At 46.1% G+C, this 17,473-nt stretch overlaps 2 protein-coding genes across 14 annotated transcripts; one reads left to right on the top strand and one right to left on the bottom strand.

Moving 5' to 3' along the window:
- Positions 1-3,080: 3,080 nt before the first annotated feature.
- On the bottom strand, positions 3,081-10,678 carry LOC119286615. 13 transcript variants are annotated; one of them, XR_005140591.1, is made up of 7 exons: positions 9,749-10,678; positions 8,897-9,648; positions 8,525-8,631; positions 6,526-8,425; positions 5,879-6,115; positions 3,566-5,130; positions 3,081-3,483 (listed from the first exon to the last, which is right to left on the bottom strand). XR_005140591.1 is itself a non-coding variant. In XM_037566017.1 (6 exons), the coding sequence occupies exons 2-6, from the start codon at positions 8,392-8,394 to the stop codon at positions 6,064-6,066; spliced, it is 420 nt and encodes a 139-aa protein (XP_037421914.1). In that variant the 5' UTR covers positions 8,395-9,648; positions 9,749-10,678; the 3' UTR covers positions 5,717-6,063. The 13 variants fall into 13 exon arrangements, 1 of the variants encoding a protein (XP_037421914.1); XR_005140585.1 differs by having other exon boundaries at positions 3,566-3,710; positions 5,070-5,130; positions 6,526-9,648; XR_005140588.1 differs by having other exon boundaries at positions 6,526-7,248; positions 7,337-9,648.
- A 1,606-nt stretch (positions 10,679-12,284) lies between these two features.
- Positions 12,285-16,452, top strand: LOC119283621 (chaperone protein ClpC3, chloroplastic-like). Its single transcript, XM_037563088.1, has 10 exons — positions 12,285-12,372; positions 12,496-12,612; positions 13,353-13,756; positions 13,838-13,972; positions 14,059-14,244; positions 14,420-14,635; positions 14,757-14,974; positions 15,068-15,143; positions 15,251-15,340; positions 15,418-16,452. Exons 1-10 carry the CDS (start codon positions 12,285-12,287, stop codon positions 16,450-16,452), a joined length of 2,565 nt encoding a protein of 854 aa, XP_037418985.1.
- Positions 16,453-17,473: the final 1,021 nt, after the last annotated feature.

Raw genomic sequence — 17,473 nt, 5'->3', positions numbered from 1 at the left:
AAATTTTGGCATGATAAATCCTCAACGAATGTTATTCGAACAAAGGAAATTGTATGCTCAAAGGCAGGTTTCAAGGAGAAGAGCAAGGAACAATGCCAGCGGAAGCGAGTTTCACTTACAAGTCAGACTCTCAAATTCAAGTTTATTTCTCACACGAAATCGTTCCTTTTTTTTATTTCAGGACTTGGGTAGCCAATCAAGCCATGGACAAGATAGCACTTTTAAATAGCTCATTCGCAAAAAAAAAAAAAGCTCTATATAAACTTTGCTTCTCAGGATTGCTCTACAAAACAATTACGTCCCCATGTAATAGTTTATCTTACTGTTCCTTTTGGTGTGAGATGTATAACGGATTTATTCTAAATGGATATATATAGGTGCACCGATTAGTTGCTGGTTATTTCTCCGTGGTTCCACCCACAAGGATCTTTCACCAATTTGAGATTTCTGTGACTGTCGTGTGACTAAAAACAGAGAACATAGCTGAACATAGCTACATGACGCTGCTTAGTTTGAAGTCATTGAAAGCTAGTTTAATCTCAAATTAACGGTTATCTTAGCAACATACTAGCAGTAATTAATTGGATAGCCCTTGTACTAGTTTGAAGCCATCGAAAGCTAGCTACTACTACAGGATAGATGAAGAAATCAGCTACCACTAACCTGTAACCTCTGTTCGACGAGTGTGCATCGGGCTCCCGTCTTGATGTGCGCCTGCATGGCCTCTTGCGGCATCTCGGCGAAGCAGTGCTGCACCCAGCCGGCCGCATGCCCTGCAGTTCCCCACCTTCTCCAAGGGATCTGGTCGGTCCAGGAGGGGAACGGCGGCATGCCAGAGCAGCTGCTCCAGCCTTGGCCGGGGCTTGGGCGCGCCGGAGTCAGGCAGCGGCAGCCGCGGCTGCTCCCTCTGTCGCTCGCCACGACCACGACGTTGCCGGACGGCGGACCTCACTTTCTGGAACTCTATATCTCTCTCACTCACGGAGCTTAGTTCAGTGGAATAATGGTAGTACTAGCTCGAAGCGTCCGCGGCGGATAAGGCAAGGAGAAGGACTTTTCAGAAAATTAAACAAAACAAAATCTGTTTATTAAGTGGTGGGGTCCACCAGGCCACGTGTTGGCCGCTGGTTGGCCATGCACAATAGTGGGTGCAGGGCTCCCAGCAGGAGAGCCGAACCCAAAATATTAAACGAAGTCTAGACAACATTCAAAAGAGTAGCATCGCTTAGCATTGTTTTCCACATTAATGATATGACCGAAACCTACATATTGAAAAGCAAGTACAGATATGAGAACATCGTGGGGCGTGGGTGCTTCCACCAGTTTCTTCACTTACACCAAACCTTACAAGCATTCAGGGTGAGTGGCCATGGAAGCTCACAAGGATAGGCCACGACGTCGTCATTCTTCTTGCACTTGTACTCCGCCACGTCCATGGTCTCAAGGTCGACCGAGAACATCCACGCCTTTGCTGCTGCGGCGAGGACTACAGACCCCTTGTCGGCCGCAATAATCTCCAGGGCACCGCTACCACCTCGAAGGTATTCCTCTTTGTATCCTACCAGCCCACTTGTAGCCTCCGTTAACTGGATGCTCTTTTCAAGCACCGAGTTCTCCATATTATAAAACAGCGCCACAAAGATCCGTAGAGTGCTGCCATGCAAGCAAACAACACGAATCTTGTCGTACTGACTGGTACGATCAACAAGACGGAAGACCGACCCTCGAGCGACGTCGGGCACACTGTAGACTTCGGTATATCCTTTAAAAAGCAGCAAGGCTCGATCATCATGCTTGATACCCCAATACGGAAAATGTGTCGTGCGCCCCAAGAAATAGAGAGATTCTGGACCATGAAGATTAAGAGACGACGGCCCATGGTACTCCTTCTTGAGGTACCATCCTGGCGGACGGTTCAAGACCAATCTGCCACAATGAGTGTAGTAGTAGAAGACGCAGACCCTGGCCCTGCCAATCTCCTCACACACGCGGTCGTGCCTTTGGTAGAGCAGGCAGACCACCTGGAACGTGGACTGGTTATAGCTCTTCTCCTCCCACGAGCCCACGTTGATGGCTCCGTCTCCATAGAGGAAGGCGCCGAAGTAGCGCTCGTGCTTCATCTCCTCCATGCGCGGGATGAGCTGGTAGCGCCGCGTGGCCGGCTCGCAGAGCACCAGGTCCGGGAAGCAGCGGCGCATCCACCCTGTCTTCCTCTTTGCCAGGAGCAGCACACTGCGGGAGCTGTCGATGATCTCCCATGGCCCGCCACCGCCGGGGAGGAAGTCGAGGGAGAAGTGGCGGCGCTCCACGGCGGCCACCGCGAGCGGGGAAGGAACGAAGACGGGGCCGCGGGCGGGCGCGGCGCGGTTGTTGCGGTAACTGCCTACGACGAGGGGGTGCAGTAGTTGTCGACGGGGGATGTACACGTGAAGGATGATTCGGCGCCACCGCCTGCATGTGGCGGCGGCGCGGACGAACCAGAGGGGCCAGCCGAGGCGCTCGAAGATGAGCCTGAGCAGCTTGTCGGGGACGTGGTGCACGGTCGTCGTCGTCGGAGACACCGGCACCGGGGGTGCCGCCCGTGAGCTCTTGTTGGCCGCCATGCTTTGGATCGATCGAGTTGATCGGTCGGCAGAGGTTCCTAAGATGCCGATTAGTGCTCCAATTAGAGTTTGACCAGGTTTATACGTCCGAACATTGCGCGGCGCCCGTTCATGGATCCGGTCGTCACGCGCGCGCAGCGGCAGGCGTGTGTGCTTTGAGATTCGTAGTATGCGCACGCGCGCGTGGATCTTTCAGCTTCGATCGGTCCACTTCATGAAAGGAAAGCCTATTCCCGCAAAAAAAAAAAAAATGCGTACATGAAAGGAAAGCCTTGGCCTAGCAGAACTAGTAGAATGCCTTGCTACGGGCTACAATGCATATAAATGAATCAAACACATGATTAAGGTCGTCTCTAAGGTCGAAACTCATTTCTCCCTCATATGTCCAAGCGTGTTTGCACATCAGACATGCGCCTAGTGAACTCCGCAAAATCAAACCGCCTGAATAGTTTCAAGCTACGACAAATCCAGCCCATATATGGGAAAGAAATGTGGTTGTCTGAATTATCTGTCATGTTATCTCCAACACGTGGTCCCAACACAAGAACCCCACCCCATGATGCTTAGTTTCCCGTCGGACCATCCTTTTCCTGCTCGGTTTCCCGTCGTAGCGGGAGATTTCTCGCTAGAGTCTTATCCTTTAAAACTGTATGATGCCCACCTTTCCCTCGCCATGGTGCCTTCTCTTCTTGACACCATACTTCCCCATGAACCGCCAAGGAGGAATCCCCCGCCAACTGTCCCGCTCTCCATCTTGATCCCCTCCCCCCGTGTTCGTGCCGATTCGTCGCCACCATCAAGGGGGGTGAGACATGTGCCGCTCATGATGCCCAGAGAGCCAAGAAGGCAGATCCGAACAAGCCGCACTCCACGTTTGTCACTACAAATCAATATGGGCAGAAACTTATACAACAAGTGTGATTTGGTAAAAATCAAACACCACACATAAAGAAAATGCTTACAGAATAAATCACTCCGACATATACACCACCTCCACTTAGAGTTGTAGCCGCTCCATACTATGATGACAACATGGGCAGCGTCTCCATACTACGATGATGACTCTGAACCTCCTTCCTTAAACACCTTCACACGGTTGGGGACATCCTCGAGGAGATAGAAAACAATATTATTGCACCCTCAACGGATAGAGTAATAACCATATCTAGTACATACAAAGTTTGGTTTATATTAAGAAGAAAATGATGAGAATATCGGATGGTAAGAAAATGATTAGCTGAACTCCAAGTAATCTGCTAGTGTGGGGGCCAAAAGGAAATCTTACAAAATATCATAAAAAGAGACACGCCTGTTCAAGAAGCAACTCAACAAGAACATGTGCAGTTCCACATATCTAGTTGGCGGTGTGAACTCTGTTCCCCAAAATATCAGCAAATTGATGTACTAAACTAAAGTTTTGCAACAAGTTTATATACTATATAAAAGTGCAATTACTTGATCTGTTAAGCAACAATCTCGACTTCATTTCTGAATTTATGAAGGTTCAAAAGTGTCAGTATGTTTTTGCCAGTTCATCTGCTATATAATTAGAATGCTCATGACATTATCGCACTGTCAAAACAGCCTGCCACTATCACCGACAAGATAACAAAAACAAATTGTTGCGGCAGAAAAATACTACCATAGCATGGAATACAGAAATAAAAGTACGCTCGAGAGAGGAAAGATATAGAGCAACCGGTTACGGGTGACATTGCACAGAGAATACGTAATTTATGGTTCCAGTTATGAATTTTAATAGTGGGCACTCAATTCTAGCAGAATAAAAGGATAGGTTTCTTGCTATGTGAGCAGGCTCACACTACATGTAAGTTAAGGTAAGCCATTGGGTAGATTCTGAATATACTGATCTATTTTGCTTTAGCACATGTGTCTTCCCATCCTCTTCAACTCTTGAGGAATAAGGTAGGAAGAATTTGCTTCAGCACATGACTAAATCAAAGTCTACAAAGAGAATTGGGTTGGTGCGGCAAACCAGCATAGGCTGTACAACAAAATATACATGCAGAAATGAGGGCTCTTGGAGCCTTGTGGTAGTCAAACAACGGAAAGAGTTTATCTTAAAAAATGCCGAAGAGCTTCAACACATATACACATGCAAGTAGCCACAGAAGGATCATCTTTTACATGTACACAACACAGCCTAGCTAGTCAAACAAAGAGACTGTAGCTTGCTCAACAGCGAACTCGTTCAACGCATGAAGAGCATGGAATCTTAACTGCAGTTGTTTATGAGAAATATAATATGCTCTTACATATGTAACTTTAGAATATCAGTCCAATAATAAAAAAATTAGTCCTGCAGCTTATTAGTACATCGCAACCATGGCAAATGGGGGCATGCCACTTGAACTTCTCTCAAAATTAGCATGATTACTTGGCATGATTACCAAGTTTTATGTGGAAATTTCAGGACATCATTAAACGAGAGAGGGCATGTCTTACAGATATAGTAACTTTTGTGTTAACATTGTGAGGTAGAAGGCAAGTACCAGAAGCAGGATATCTGCAATGGTAAAAAACATGACATTTTTAAACCTCTCGACCTTTTGTTTTCATGTGTGCATACACCAAAGCATACTAAGGAACAACTTCAAAACATTTTTTCTCTGCCATGGCGAACATCATGACATCTTTAAAGCAAAGAAAATGCATGATAATGTAGAGAACTGAACAATGACAATTGGAAAAGTACCTCACTAATATTCAGATTGACTACAACCAATACAAAAGTCAGATTTCAGATCAAGGCAAATCAGGAGAAGTGTGACTACTGTCTTAGGTAATTGACCACATACAACACTATACATCAATGAATCAGGGTCATCACGGCCTGTGATAACAAAAACAAATGGCGTGGCCTCCCTTATAAATCACGCCAAGATGAAAAATAGTTATAAGCAGGGTCTAATAGTTTTTAAGGTACAGTCTAGATAGCAGTCCCATTTATCCTTAGAAGACAAACGAATCAGAAATTATGCACGAACAAATATCTTATTATGCTGTTTGACTCTGACTTCTATAACCTGTATGAATCAGCTTTAAAATATTTTCTAAATTGGCCCGACTTACACCGGAATGAGCTGTGCAAATGGTATGATCAATGTGCTATTAGTGAAAGATGAGAAAGTGTCAGATGTATTATACTAATATATATGGTGTACATTTCCTTTTTGAATATTCCTGCTCCGCTCTAAATGAATTATGTGACATCCTACTAAAGGAAATCAATAATGATCTAGCTTGGGGCTTACTCTCCTTGAGCCATTGAATCCTCATTTTGTCAAAAAACTTCTTGATTTAATCTCACTCCCCTTGCTTCCACAACCCGTGGATGATCTTAATAAAGATCTTCGGGTCTATGTACATCCCTTCCTCCTGCATTGAACCAAAGAACTACAGAGCATGTTTCATGCTCCCAACCCGACAGCACCTCGAATCAAAGCATTCCACATAGCAATATACAGCTTGATCCCCTCTGTACGGCATACCTGACATAGGAAACGAACATATGAATATGGTATAATGCATATTTTGGTAAAGATCAAAAGCATATCATGAGAAATCGATGAACTTGCATTTGTTGGGCTCATTAACACCAATTAAACTATTTGCTCAGCCCAAACCTAAGCCTGACCAGTGTAAAAGTTCAGCCACAGAATTATATTTTGACCTAAATGTATTCTCTTACGGATTAAGGGGCATCCTTCCATCTTATTCATCCTTCTTCCAACTCCAAAATAAAATAAAAATCTAGATGGTATCTCTATGGGAAGACACAACGTCTCACATACCAATGTATATGGCCTAAATCTTCGAAATTCAAACAAGGTAAAATGTACCCTTTGTAAGCCACTGAACATTTGTAATTAATGTGAGGCCCAGATGTGCAGTTCCTTACTTTTTCTCATGATCACAGCACCTTATCACATATATACCTCTGCTGTACACCCGCGCCAACTGAAACTTGACAGTAGCAATTTTTAAAATGTTAGAGAAGTAATCCAGACCAAATGAACATGGTGAGCGAGTGAAAGCGTCAACGTTGGTTAACCAAAATCTCCTCATAAGCCAAACAAATATCCTCCCTGTATTTTTAACATATCACATTGGAATATTTAGATGTATCAAGAAAATCAAGCTAGTCTAGTCTAGTCTCGGCAGTCAAGCTTCTGAGCAAATGCTGCCAAAAGGGCAAGCAACTATAGCAGTTTGTATGAAAATGATTACCATCAGGAAAAAACAATTTTCATGAAAAAAAATCCTTTTGGAGGTACTGACATGCACTTTACTATTAACCTAAAAAACATCCACTTTACTGAGATATGAAAAATTATGATAATGCAATAGAACTCTAGAATTGAGTAGAAAATGACCAAAAAGTAGCTCAAATCTCTAGTGGCTGAGTTTAGACCATCCTGCTACTATACAACTTCATGCCACCAACATCCCTGCCACAATCGTGTCCTCATCCGACGGATGGTCATAATTCACACCGTAGCCTTGATCATGTAGGGAGATGCAAATTGGATTTCATTGCTCACAACCATAGAAAAGAGGAAAGACAAAATCAAATACACCGGAGCAAACAATAGCTTCTTCAGATGAAGGTTGTCCATGGCTGCTGCATGGTTTATATGTGAGGAATCATGTCGACGGATATCAAAAAAGCTGGGGCATCGCCTAAGGCGTACAAGATTGATTCAACTCACCTTGCGGGATCCGAACAGCAAAAATAAACCGGACAGCGACGCCCTCAGGTATGGCGACGTGCCGATGTCGATGGCCAACTCGGACCCCATGGTGTGGTACAACAGCTTCGAGTACCTGGACATGATGTCCCGGGCGATGCGGACACGGAGGGCGTGGTAGACGCGGAACCGCTTCTTAAAGCTGGCACCGCCCACGCGCGGCCTAACAAACGCAAACGCCGTGACTGGCCATTCTCAAAGATTTCGAACGTGTTCAGGGTGGCCAGCGCCGCCCCGAGGTTGTGTCGCATCACCATGATGCTCACCTCCACATCCTTGGAGGTGTCCACCAACTTCCATACCTGTCATCAATGACTCCTAGCTTTCCCTGCTTCAAGAGGCACCACAATCAGTAGAAAACACAAAGTACAACAACAAGTACAGAGAATCTGTAATCCAAATATAAATATATGCTGTGTAAATAGTAATCACAAGTGGATAAAGCATATGTGCAAATTCTATGACACTAATATACTTATGTTCCAACTCAAAACTCAATCCATCAGACACAAGAAATACATCGTCTGGAATAAAAAAACGAGCATTGTTTCTGGACAGGACAGGCAATATTCCTCTACCTCACCTTTAAATTTTAGATTCTGAATTAAGTTCTTGGTTGATGGAATTAGAAGCCATATCTTCAAAAATCCTGAGCAATGAATCAAGCTGAATAATATGCAGCTGGAACTTGAGGTCCGTTCCTCCATCCTTAGCATGTTCCTCAATAAGTGTTTATTATCTTCAATAAGGTGAATGCAACGAACCTAGTGGAACAAAGGTATCCAAATTTGAATGCTGGAAATAATCCATGCATGAAAGTATTGTCCTAAGACACTGGCACCGAATAAAGAACAGAACTAAATCAAGGTGCACAAGAGGCCTCAAGTGGGAAGGACCAAAAGAAAAATAAAAGCTTAACACATAAATAAAGATAATTATGAGATGAAAAGAACTGAAAATCCACAGTAAACTGAACCGACAAAACCATGGGCGTGCATCTTCCTGTTTGTACCACTCATGACCCCATGCCGGCCAACTCCTCCCTCTCTCCTGCAAAAAAGACAAAATTCAGTACGGACAAGAGTTTGACCTTCATTGCATTAAATACTAATTTGAGTTTAATGGTAAATCAGCAAAGAAGTCACCGACCTGGTTGATTTTTCTTGTTTTTATCGGTTATCGCTTTTGATGGTAGAACCCAATCCGTTTTTTGGATAGAATGGAAAAAAGGTAGTAACCACTCTCTCTATATAAATCTACATCATACAATAATTAACATGATTGTATTTCACCTTACAAAAGAAATAAAGAATTGTCTTCAACATAACTGCTACCCGCAAAAATAAAAGACATGACACCCGCAAAATAAACGACATGTTGAAGAGGAAGGTTGTAGTTACATATGATGTCTTGTAGTACTTGTAGATGACCAGGATGTAGTAAACACTCAAAAATGGTGAGCTCATTTTTGCTAAACGTTATGTGTCCAACTGATTTTTTGCCTTATTTCCCGCTAAATACCTTATTCTTTGTTCTTCCAATGACTCTCTTCACCACCCCTACCTTGGCTCCTCTCCACTCCATGTCAACCTAATGTGGCATGCATATTCTGATCATGTCTATCATTCATATACCCAAGTTCCCCACCACTGTGTTCCCATCCTTCCGCATCTTGACAAGTGTCTGCGAGCATCACGCTTCCATCACGCCTAGCACAATCAATGTTGCAGTGTACTATTTAACAAATATAACAAAAAAATTATTATCAGGCAAAGCACCTTTTTTGACAGATGAACTACAACATTTGGGAGTCATCCGAGGGGTAATAGAAAGATATTTTATGTAAAGGACAAGAGAAATATCATGAAAACATACATAGCAAAAAAGAGGAAAGGTATCCAACGCACTGATGAACATCATTTGGCCTTATGAAAATAAGAACCCCTTTGAACTTCACCAGATCAAAACAATAAAAACATAGGTGCGTCACACACCTATTGCCATCCAATAGATTTTCCCGTGTTTGCGCGTTCTGTGCGTTACATGTGTGCGCTCATCTAGCTGAAGATTAACTAATCAAGCTAACTTTCTGTATTAGCGCATCTGGCCAAAATCAATTAGTGAATCTATGTTGTTTCACGTGAGTGTACGGGAAGAAGTAATCAGCAAGAAGGCGTGCTATCTGGCTGTGCAAACAAAGATAACAAAACTACTTAGCTTCATCGGTCTGCAGCTTGCCGATTCCTTTCCAGCCGGATGGGCATGTCTGGCTGCTGCGCAATACAAAGCAAGCAAGCTGGATCGAATCAGGTTTTCAGTGAATCACAGGGGGAGGCACGGGGCAGTGGAAGGTGAGGACTGCAACATTGATACCTTCAGCAAGGAAACGGCCTGCCGGCGCGGCCATCGACAACTCCGGCCACTGCCGGAGTTCAGCTTTCGCCGGCAACCTCAACCATCCAACCAGTGGACCCGAGTAGCCCACCTCGCCAAGCATCACCGTGTAAGACCAGCGCACCTACAGCCCCTCCAACCACCGACCAGTCGCGGAGAAACGGCCACTTCGCGCTGCCATGCCCAGATCCGCGCCAGCCCTCACGTGCAGCCGCACGCCCCGCACCAGCTGCCCAAGAACGCCCGCCCTCTGGAGGCCAGCAGCGCCATCAGCAGGGACGCCCACCTCCACAGCCAGGCCAGATCTGGCCGGCCCGCCCGCCCACTCAAGCAGCAGGGCGCCGCTAGACCAGTGGCTGAGGCCGCATCAACTCTGGCGCCCTGCGCCGCACGCAGGCGATGCACCCGCGAGCCTCCTTGCGGCCCGGAGCACGGGCGCTCCCGCCCACGCCCTCCAGATCGATGCCCTGCTCCACGACGCCCTCCACCACACTGCCATGGTGCCACGCCCTCCTGCACGCTGCGACGAGCTCGCCTGCACGGGATACGCCACACCTCTACGCGCCATCACCGCGCAGTCCATCCTCCGGGCCGCTCAGGCAGCCATGGCCTACGGAAACGGAAGAAGGGCCCCATCGTCGCCTTCCTTGGAGGCGACGCGGGCTTCGTCGGCCGCTCCTCCGGCGACGGCGAGACGAAGGGCAGGGAGATAGGGTGGCGGCGCGCGTGGTCTAGGGTTTCCCCTGTACCGCCAGGGAGGGCGGCGGTGAAGCGGGAGATGGGGCGGCGGCGGTGGAGCGGGAGATGGGGGAAAGAGAGAGGTCGCAGCGGGAGGGGGTGGATCCAGAGGAGAGGCGGTTTTTTTACGTAGGGGTGAGGGGGGGACCTGGCGAAAAAAACCAACTAAAAAAACCGGATGAAAATAATGGGACGAAAAAAAACCTGGAAGCGAGACTGCCAACTGCTTCATTAGGAATAGAGATTTTACGTTTCCTTATCGTAGCTGGCACAATCTTTCAGCGCCTGTTTTTCCGGACACGTGCGATACACAACACAGAGAGAGAGAGGATAAGGACGGACGGAATTTGTTCAGGAGCTACGTGCCCGCTCGCCTGGTCTCTGAAGGTGAGAGACACGTACAGCTCCATGGATATTCAGCTCCATCGACCGGCCATTGCTATGATTCTGGTCTTGTATGGGTCTTTGCTTCGGTCCTGTTTAGGTCAGCCAGGTCGTTTTGATCCATGGTGGGTCGCTGTAGACGTAGTATATACTCCCTCCGTTCCAAAATAGATGACTCCGTTTCGTTTCTGTTCTTGTTCTTCTTTTTCATTCTCTTTTCTTTTCTTTTCTTGCTTGTTTACCGGACCAGAGTGTACTTTCTATCGTATCTATTTACTCCGTATATACACATACATGCATGCAGTTCTCCATTAATACACAAGCACCAATTTGCAAATATAGTTTGCGAAACATTGCATCTAATTAATTTTGTTAGAGTTATCACTTGAGTTTAACTCACTTTTATAATCAACTACTCCATCCGCCCCACAATATAAGATCATTTTCAAGCTTGAAAAACAATCTTAATTATATTGTGGGAGGGATTGAGGGAGTATCATATAATTCTACACACTGCTTAATTCTAACACGATTCTACGACCGTGTATGGATCTTTTATATACTTTATCCATGATAAATGCTTTTTTTAGCTACCGACAGGAGCGTTACCTTTTCATTAAGAAGGGGGAAGTATTTACAAGGATAAACTCTATATTTATCTGATGCATTCTTGAATTCGCACTTACATGCAATCTGCAAAAGCTTATGTCCATTAAAATATGAGCTATCAGTAAACTAAACATGATTCAAAAAATAACAAACCAGAGCTTAAAATTCACTGCATGCATGCATATAATCTCCTAAATCTAAACTATTGAAGGAATATTATTCATGTTTTTATAAATGAGGAAACCAATTACATGATTGCAACAGTTCTGAGATTAAAAAAACAATTGTACTTATGGGCATGCAAGCAGAAAAGAAGGAGACAATTGCTAACAAGCTGATGGTAATATACCAGTTTTGATCTCATGTTGGAATGTGCGTATCAGCTCATGAAGCTAATTTGTCCGTGTCATTGGTCTCAATGAAAGTTTGAAACTAATGTATGTTCCTATTGACCGGCTCAGGATGGCAATGGTGTTGGATTTAAAGTTAAACATAGTCCACTTTTTTTCTTGAATAGAGTCCACTTTTCAAATATTCATTGTTATGGGTTTGCTTAGTTTTTTTAAAGCCTTACAGAACTCTACAAACATTCTTATGTCCTTACAGAACTCTCCAAACATTCTTATGTCCTTATAGAACTCCCCAAACATTCTTATGTGTTCCACTTCAGTCGTACACACTTGTGATATCATCATATAGTATGTGTGGATGCGCTGGTTTTCGACTAATTGAACTAATCATCTTCCATTGACAGGTTTTCTGAATATACTCACAAGTCACAACCATGGCATTACAGTGCTACGTCCCTCTGGTGAAGCCCCAACTGGCCCAAGTCTACATCAGCCCTTCCCTTAACACGATACAGATTCCAGGTATGCATCGTTGGTGTTTTTCTGATTGATTGATAAGTGTTAGAACATCTTGTAATATCATCATATAGAACGTGTGGAAGCACTGCTTTATGACTAGTTGATCCTATTATCTTGCATTGACAGGTTCTCTAAATATACACGAAATAATGGCCCTGCAGAGCCAGTGCTACGCCCCTCTGCTCAAGCCTCAACTGGCCCAAGTCTCGGCCAGCCCTTCTCTCAACGCGATGCGGATTGCAGGTCCTCCTCGCACGAATATGCTCGTTGCATAAGCTAGTAGCCTCTAGTCATTTTTCATCATACTTGCATCATGCCTGATAACTTCTTTTGTGCCACCAATTTTAGTGTATGTTTGAGGAGTAGCGGACTTTAGGGATCGTGTTTTCGTGTCGTTGCTTCAAATGGAAATTTAAGTAACAGACGACAGGTCAAGCGGAAATTTAAACCAGTTTATGATTTGGTAAGAAATTGATATATACTAGTGCATGTTGGTACATTGAGCTCTACATAACGGGGAGCACACAAAAATTACATTCAATCCAAACAGGGCTGGTGTTTGCATCTGTATGCTATATTTAAATAAAGAGTTTCATCTGTCCTCTTAATAATGATACTCCCTCTGTTCTATTTTATAAGTCGTTTCAGACAGCTGAAATTGAGCTGTTTTGCACGCTGTCTGGAATGTCTACAAGTCTTATAAAAGTGAACAGAGGGAGCAAATGTTGTTTACGTGAAAATATGTGTAAGCCTAGCTGAACAAAGTTGAACTATAAGTTTGCCATGTTTCAAAATACTACACAGTTTAGTACTTTTTTCCGGAAACCTTTCTTCTCAAAATAGAAGAAAACTTTCCAGGATTCTGCATTAAAAAAACGGTGTCTCGATGTGATCTGATCATCAGAATGCATGAACTATATTGAATTTTTCTAAGGAAGTATCTGAACGTTGCTTGTCTTGATCTAATTATCTGCAATCCACAGGCTATGGAGCTGCACTTGCAGTGGTGGCAGGAACGACCTTGCTTGGGCCACCTTCTCTTCGATCACCCCAAATAACCAGGAGGCGTCCCTCGGTGGTTTCGATGGCTCAACGCCGCAATGCTAAGGTGTCGGGTCTAAGAGCAGCACACGCTCCCGCGGTTACTCCTGGCCTCGGCTTCAGATCAACAGAGCAAGGTTTGAGGATTTCATCGTCGAGAGGGAAAAAGGATGATCGTTTCGTCACCAGAGCAATGCTTGAGGGTTTCACTGAGCACGCGTTAGATGTCATGGCTCTCGCACAAGAGGAGGCACGACTTTTTTTAGGCCAGCACAACCTTGCAAACGTAGCACGTATCGTCGCACACAACATAGTTATAGTTGCCGTGGGCTATGCGCTTGATGAGGTAAATAAAGTTCATTTAGATTTTAGAATCCTGCTTATGTATGTCTAGTTGTGAGTTCATGCTTTGTAAATTTGTCTTGCATCGCAGATCTTCCGAAGGATTTTTCAAGCCACACGTGGTCAAGCGGTTGGTGCTCGTGTTGTGGCAGGAAGCAGTGAAGCTAAGATGCCGACACTCGAGGAGTATGGAACGAATCTTACAAAATTAGCACAGGAGGTACTATACTAGAGTGACTGTGCATTGCAAATTAATTTCAACACAAATGAGAATGTTGAAAGAGAAGACATGCCATTTTTCTACAGGGGAAGTTAGCACCTGTTGTCGGAAGGGAAAAGGAGATCGAGAGTGTCACGCAAATCTTGGGCAAAATGAAGAAGAAGAATCCCTGCCTGATTGGAGAGCCTGGTGTTGGGAAAACGGTGATAGTCGAAGGGCTTGCTCTACGCATCGTTGCCGGGGATGTGCCTGAAACAATTCAAGGGAAAACGGTTCGTGCTGGCTCCGATGACATCTCTTCTTTTTTGACTAAAATTTTGACCTGTCTCGTACAAAAAATGTTCTGATCTTGAATTTCTGTAGCTTTAGCAGTCCTGCACGTTTGGTGTGAGATGAACAATTAGTTAGCTGCTCTTGTTATAAATATAGTAGTCTATATCATGTCAGGTTATCAGCCTTGATATGGGGCTTCTGGTTGCTGGTACCAAATACCGTGGAGAGTTCGAAGAAAGGCTGAAGAACCTGATGGAAGAAATCAAACAGAACGGCGAGGTAATACTGTTCCTCGATGAAGTTCACACTCTGGTAGGAGCAGGAGCAGCAGAAGGTGCTATCGACGCTGCCAATATACTGAAGCCAGCATTGGCAAGAGGTGAAATTCAGGTACGCCTAGAATGTTGTGCATAGTTGGTCGATTGGTCGCACCAGCATCGTCAGTAAATGAAATGCGAGCATCTTGATCATTTTTCTTCGCAAAATCGATCGCCGGAACTTTGGTTGTCAGTGCATCGGAGCCACCACATTCGACGAATACGCGAAGCACATTGAGAAAGACCCTGCACTGGAGAGGCGCTTCCAGACGGTGAAAGTTCTAGAGCCCACGGTTGATGAAGCCATAGGAACTCTCAAAGGGCTCCAGGAGGGGTACGAGGACCACCACAAGGTCAAATATTCCATGGAAGCGCTGATCGCCGCTGCTCGGCTCTCGCACCGATACATCAGGTTTCTGAATTCCACCAAATGTTCCTCTCTCTAATGGTTTCAGTATATTTCGGTTCCTTTTGGTCTTTTTTTAACACCATCTTTTGTTTGCAGTAATCGTTTCCTCCCGGATAAAGCCATCGACTTGATTGATGAGGCGGGATCTCAAGTCAGGCTACGACATGGCAAGGTGAACATTTTCTCTCATTACATATGATGGACCTAAGTGTAAACCTGCACGCAGTTTAGTTTTCATGATCCGAGAATCTGAATTTAGAACTGTACTGACACTGACAGTTACCTGAGGAAGTCAAAGATCTTTGCAAGAAGCGTGAGGAAATCATCAAACGGAGGGACGACGCCGTCCGTTGCCAGAATTTCGAGCTGGTAATAGAATCGAAAATTAGTCAAGTACGATTTCGCATTTCGTTTAAAATTTCCATTATGATGCTATGTGATTACAGGCGAAAGAGCTTCGCATGGAAGAGCTGGAGCTCACGTCCAAGATCACGTCTGCCGTGCCGACGGTCACCGAGGCGGACATCCAGCGCGTCGTCTCCTCGTCGACGGGCATCCCCGTGGAGAGGGACTCCGCGGACGAGTCGGCCGGGCTGCTAACGATGGAGGAGACCCTGCACCGGCGCGTCGTCGGCCAGGACGAGGCCGTCAAGGCGGTGAGCCGCGCCATGCGCCGCTCGCGCGCCGGCCTTCGGGACCCCAGCCGGCCGATCGCCAGCTTCGTGTTCGCCGGCCCGACGGGCGTGGGCAAGACGGAGGTCGTCAAGGCGCTCGCCGCGTGCAACTACGGCTCGGAGGAGGCCATGGTCCGGCTCCACATGAGCGAGTACAGCGAGCGGCATGCCGTTGCTAAACTGATCGGAGCGTCCCCGGGCTACGTCGGGTACGAGGAGGGCGGGCAGCTGACGGAGGCGGTGCGCCGGCGGCCGCACGCGGTGGTGCTGTTGGACGAGATCGAGAAGGCGCACAGGGACGTGTACAACATGCTGCTGCAGGTGCTGGAGGACGGCCGACTGACGGACGGCAAGGGGAGGACGGTGGACTTCCGGAACACGATCATCATCATGACCTCCAACGCCGGCAGCGGGGAGATGACGGGCGTGATGGTCGAGAAGGACATGAGGGAGAAGCACGGGTTCCCGCCGGAGTTCCTGAACCGTCTCGACGAGGTGATCGTGTTCCGGGAGCTCACCAGGCCGGAGATGAAGGAGATCGCCTCCAAGATGCTGGAGGAGGTGGTCCGGCGGATGAGGGAGAAGGGGATGGAGCTGCGGGTGACGGAGAGGTTCAAGGAGGTGATGGCCGAGGAAGGGTACGACCGCAGCTACGGCGCGCGGCCGCTGCGGAGGGCCATCACCAGGCTGCTGGAGGACAAGCTGGTGGACATGATGCTCGCCGGGGAGGCCAAGGAAGGGGATTCGTTGACTGTAGATGTTGACCCCGAGGGGAACGTGGTCGTCCACAACCGACGGGCTGGCTGACCAGTGTGTTTCCACTGTTGCTATCAACAATTGTCAAAGTCTTTCTTTTGTGACCGGCCTTTGGTTTTATGATGCGGGGATGCCTGTGGCTGTGTGTTTTTTTAGGGGAAAAGTCATTTTTTATTGATAAAATTCCACAGACAGTGGGATACAAAGTGGGGGCCAAGCCATACATGAGGCCCCTAAACTGAAGTAGTAGTAAACTTTGCTAAACTATGAGCTTCGTAATTTATAGCACGCCCTTTAAAAATGAGTTACAAAAAAAAAATTGATCTAGATCTGATTTCGCTTATGATTGCTCCATAGTCATGGGAAGATCCGAACAAGTTGATCTAGTTTTTTTTTTTTTTTGAAACACCAACTACAATGTCGTCACCCACATACATACTAAAGACCGAGAGTCGCAAAGATTCAAGTTTGCGAGGTAGTTTATAGCCCAAAGGAGGGTGGGCCAACATGCAAAATAGCTCATGGGCTGATGTTTTAAGGCCCGGGAGTAGACGTATAATGTGTAAAACTTCATGGGTTGGGTAGGTCACGGCCCATTCGGCCTTGCTGAAGCTCCGCAGAGGTGAGAATGACACCTCACTATCAACAAAAACTTCGTCTTCGGTTGTTGAGGGGCTCGCTGGCCATGCCTGGTTAGGTGATGTTCATGAAGCCCTCGGTTCAGCTGTGCTTGAGAAATACGTATGGCTTTGGTGCCCCCTCTACCGCATGAAACTATCCACTACTCTCGACCGCCTCTCTTGGAGATGGACGTGCGATGGATGCTACGCGATGACAATATAAGTGAACTTGGCCAGTGTAACACGTAGGCAAAACCATCCTCAAAACCACCACGAGAGCCTTAGGGGGTGATTTGTCTGGTTTTGGAAAGTTGAGAGGATGAAGATCCCGGTTTTAGAGGTCAGGGGGTTATGTGGCCAAAACGTGATACTTCTGGGGGTTATATACACTTCTTTCTTTGATGCTGGACCTTGGCGATATTGGCACGACACCGTCTGCCGCAAAATGATTA

This window comes from Triticum dicoccoides, chromosome 4A, assembly GCF_002162155.2.
Source record: "Triticum dicoccoides isolate Atlit2015 ecotype Zavitan chromosome 4A, WEW_v2.0, whole genome shotgun sequence".
Lineage (NCBI taxonomy): Eukaryota > Viridiplantae > Streptophyta > Magnoliopsida > Poales > Poaceae > Triticum > Triticum dicoccoides.
This window is presented reverse-complemented; position numbering and strand designations above follow the sequence as displayed.

What these genes read in the sequence shown, in the direction of transcription:
- LOC119283621 (XM_037563088.1), top strand. Translation starts at nt 12,285, where the DNA reads ATGGCATTACAGTGCTACGTCCCTCTGGTGAAGCCCCAACTGGCCCAA. An exon ending in TCAGGCTACGACATGGCAAG is followed by an intron (nt 15,144 to 15,250) that starts GTGAACATTTTC and finishes TGACACTGACAG; the next exon opens with TTACCTGAGGAAGTCAAAGA. An exon ending in GTTGCCAGAATTTCGAGCTG is followed by an intron (nt 15,341 to 15,417) that starts GTAATAGAATCG and finishes ATGTGATTACAG; the next exon opens with GCGAAAGAGCTTCGCATGGA.
- LOC119286615 (XM_037566017.1), bottom strand. Translation starts at nt 8,394, where the DNA reads ATGAGTGGTACAAACAGGAAGATGCACGCCCATGGTTTT. An exon ending in AGATGCACGCCCATGGTTTT is followed by an intron (nt 7,704 to 8,355) that starts GTCGGTTCAGTT and finishes CTCTTGAAGCAG; the next exon opens with GGAAAGCTAGGAGTCATTGA. An exon ending in ACACCTCCAAGGATGTGGAG is followed by an intron (nt 7,539 to 7,641) that starts GTGAGCATCATG and finishes TGCGTTTGTTAG; the next exon opens with GCCGCGCGTGGGCGGTGCCA.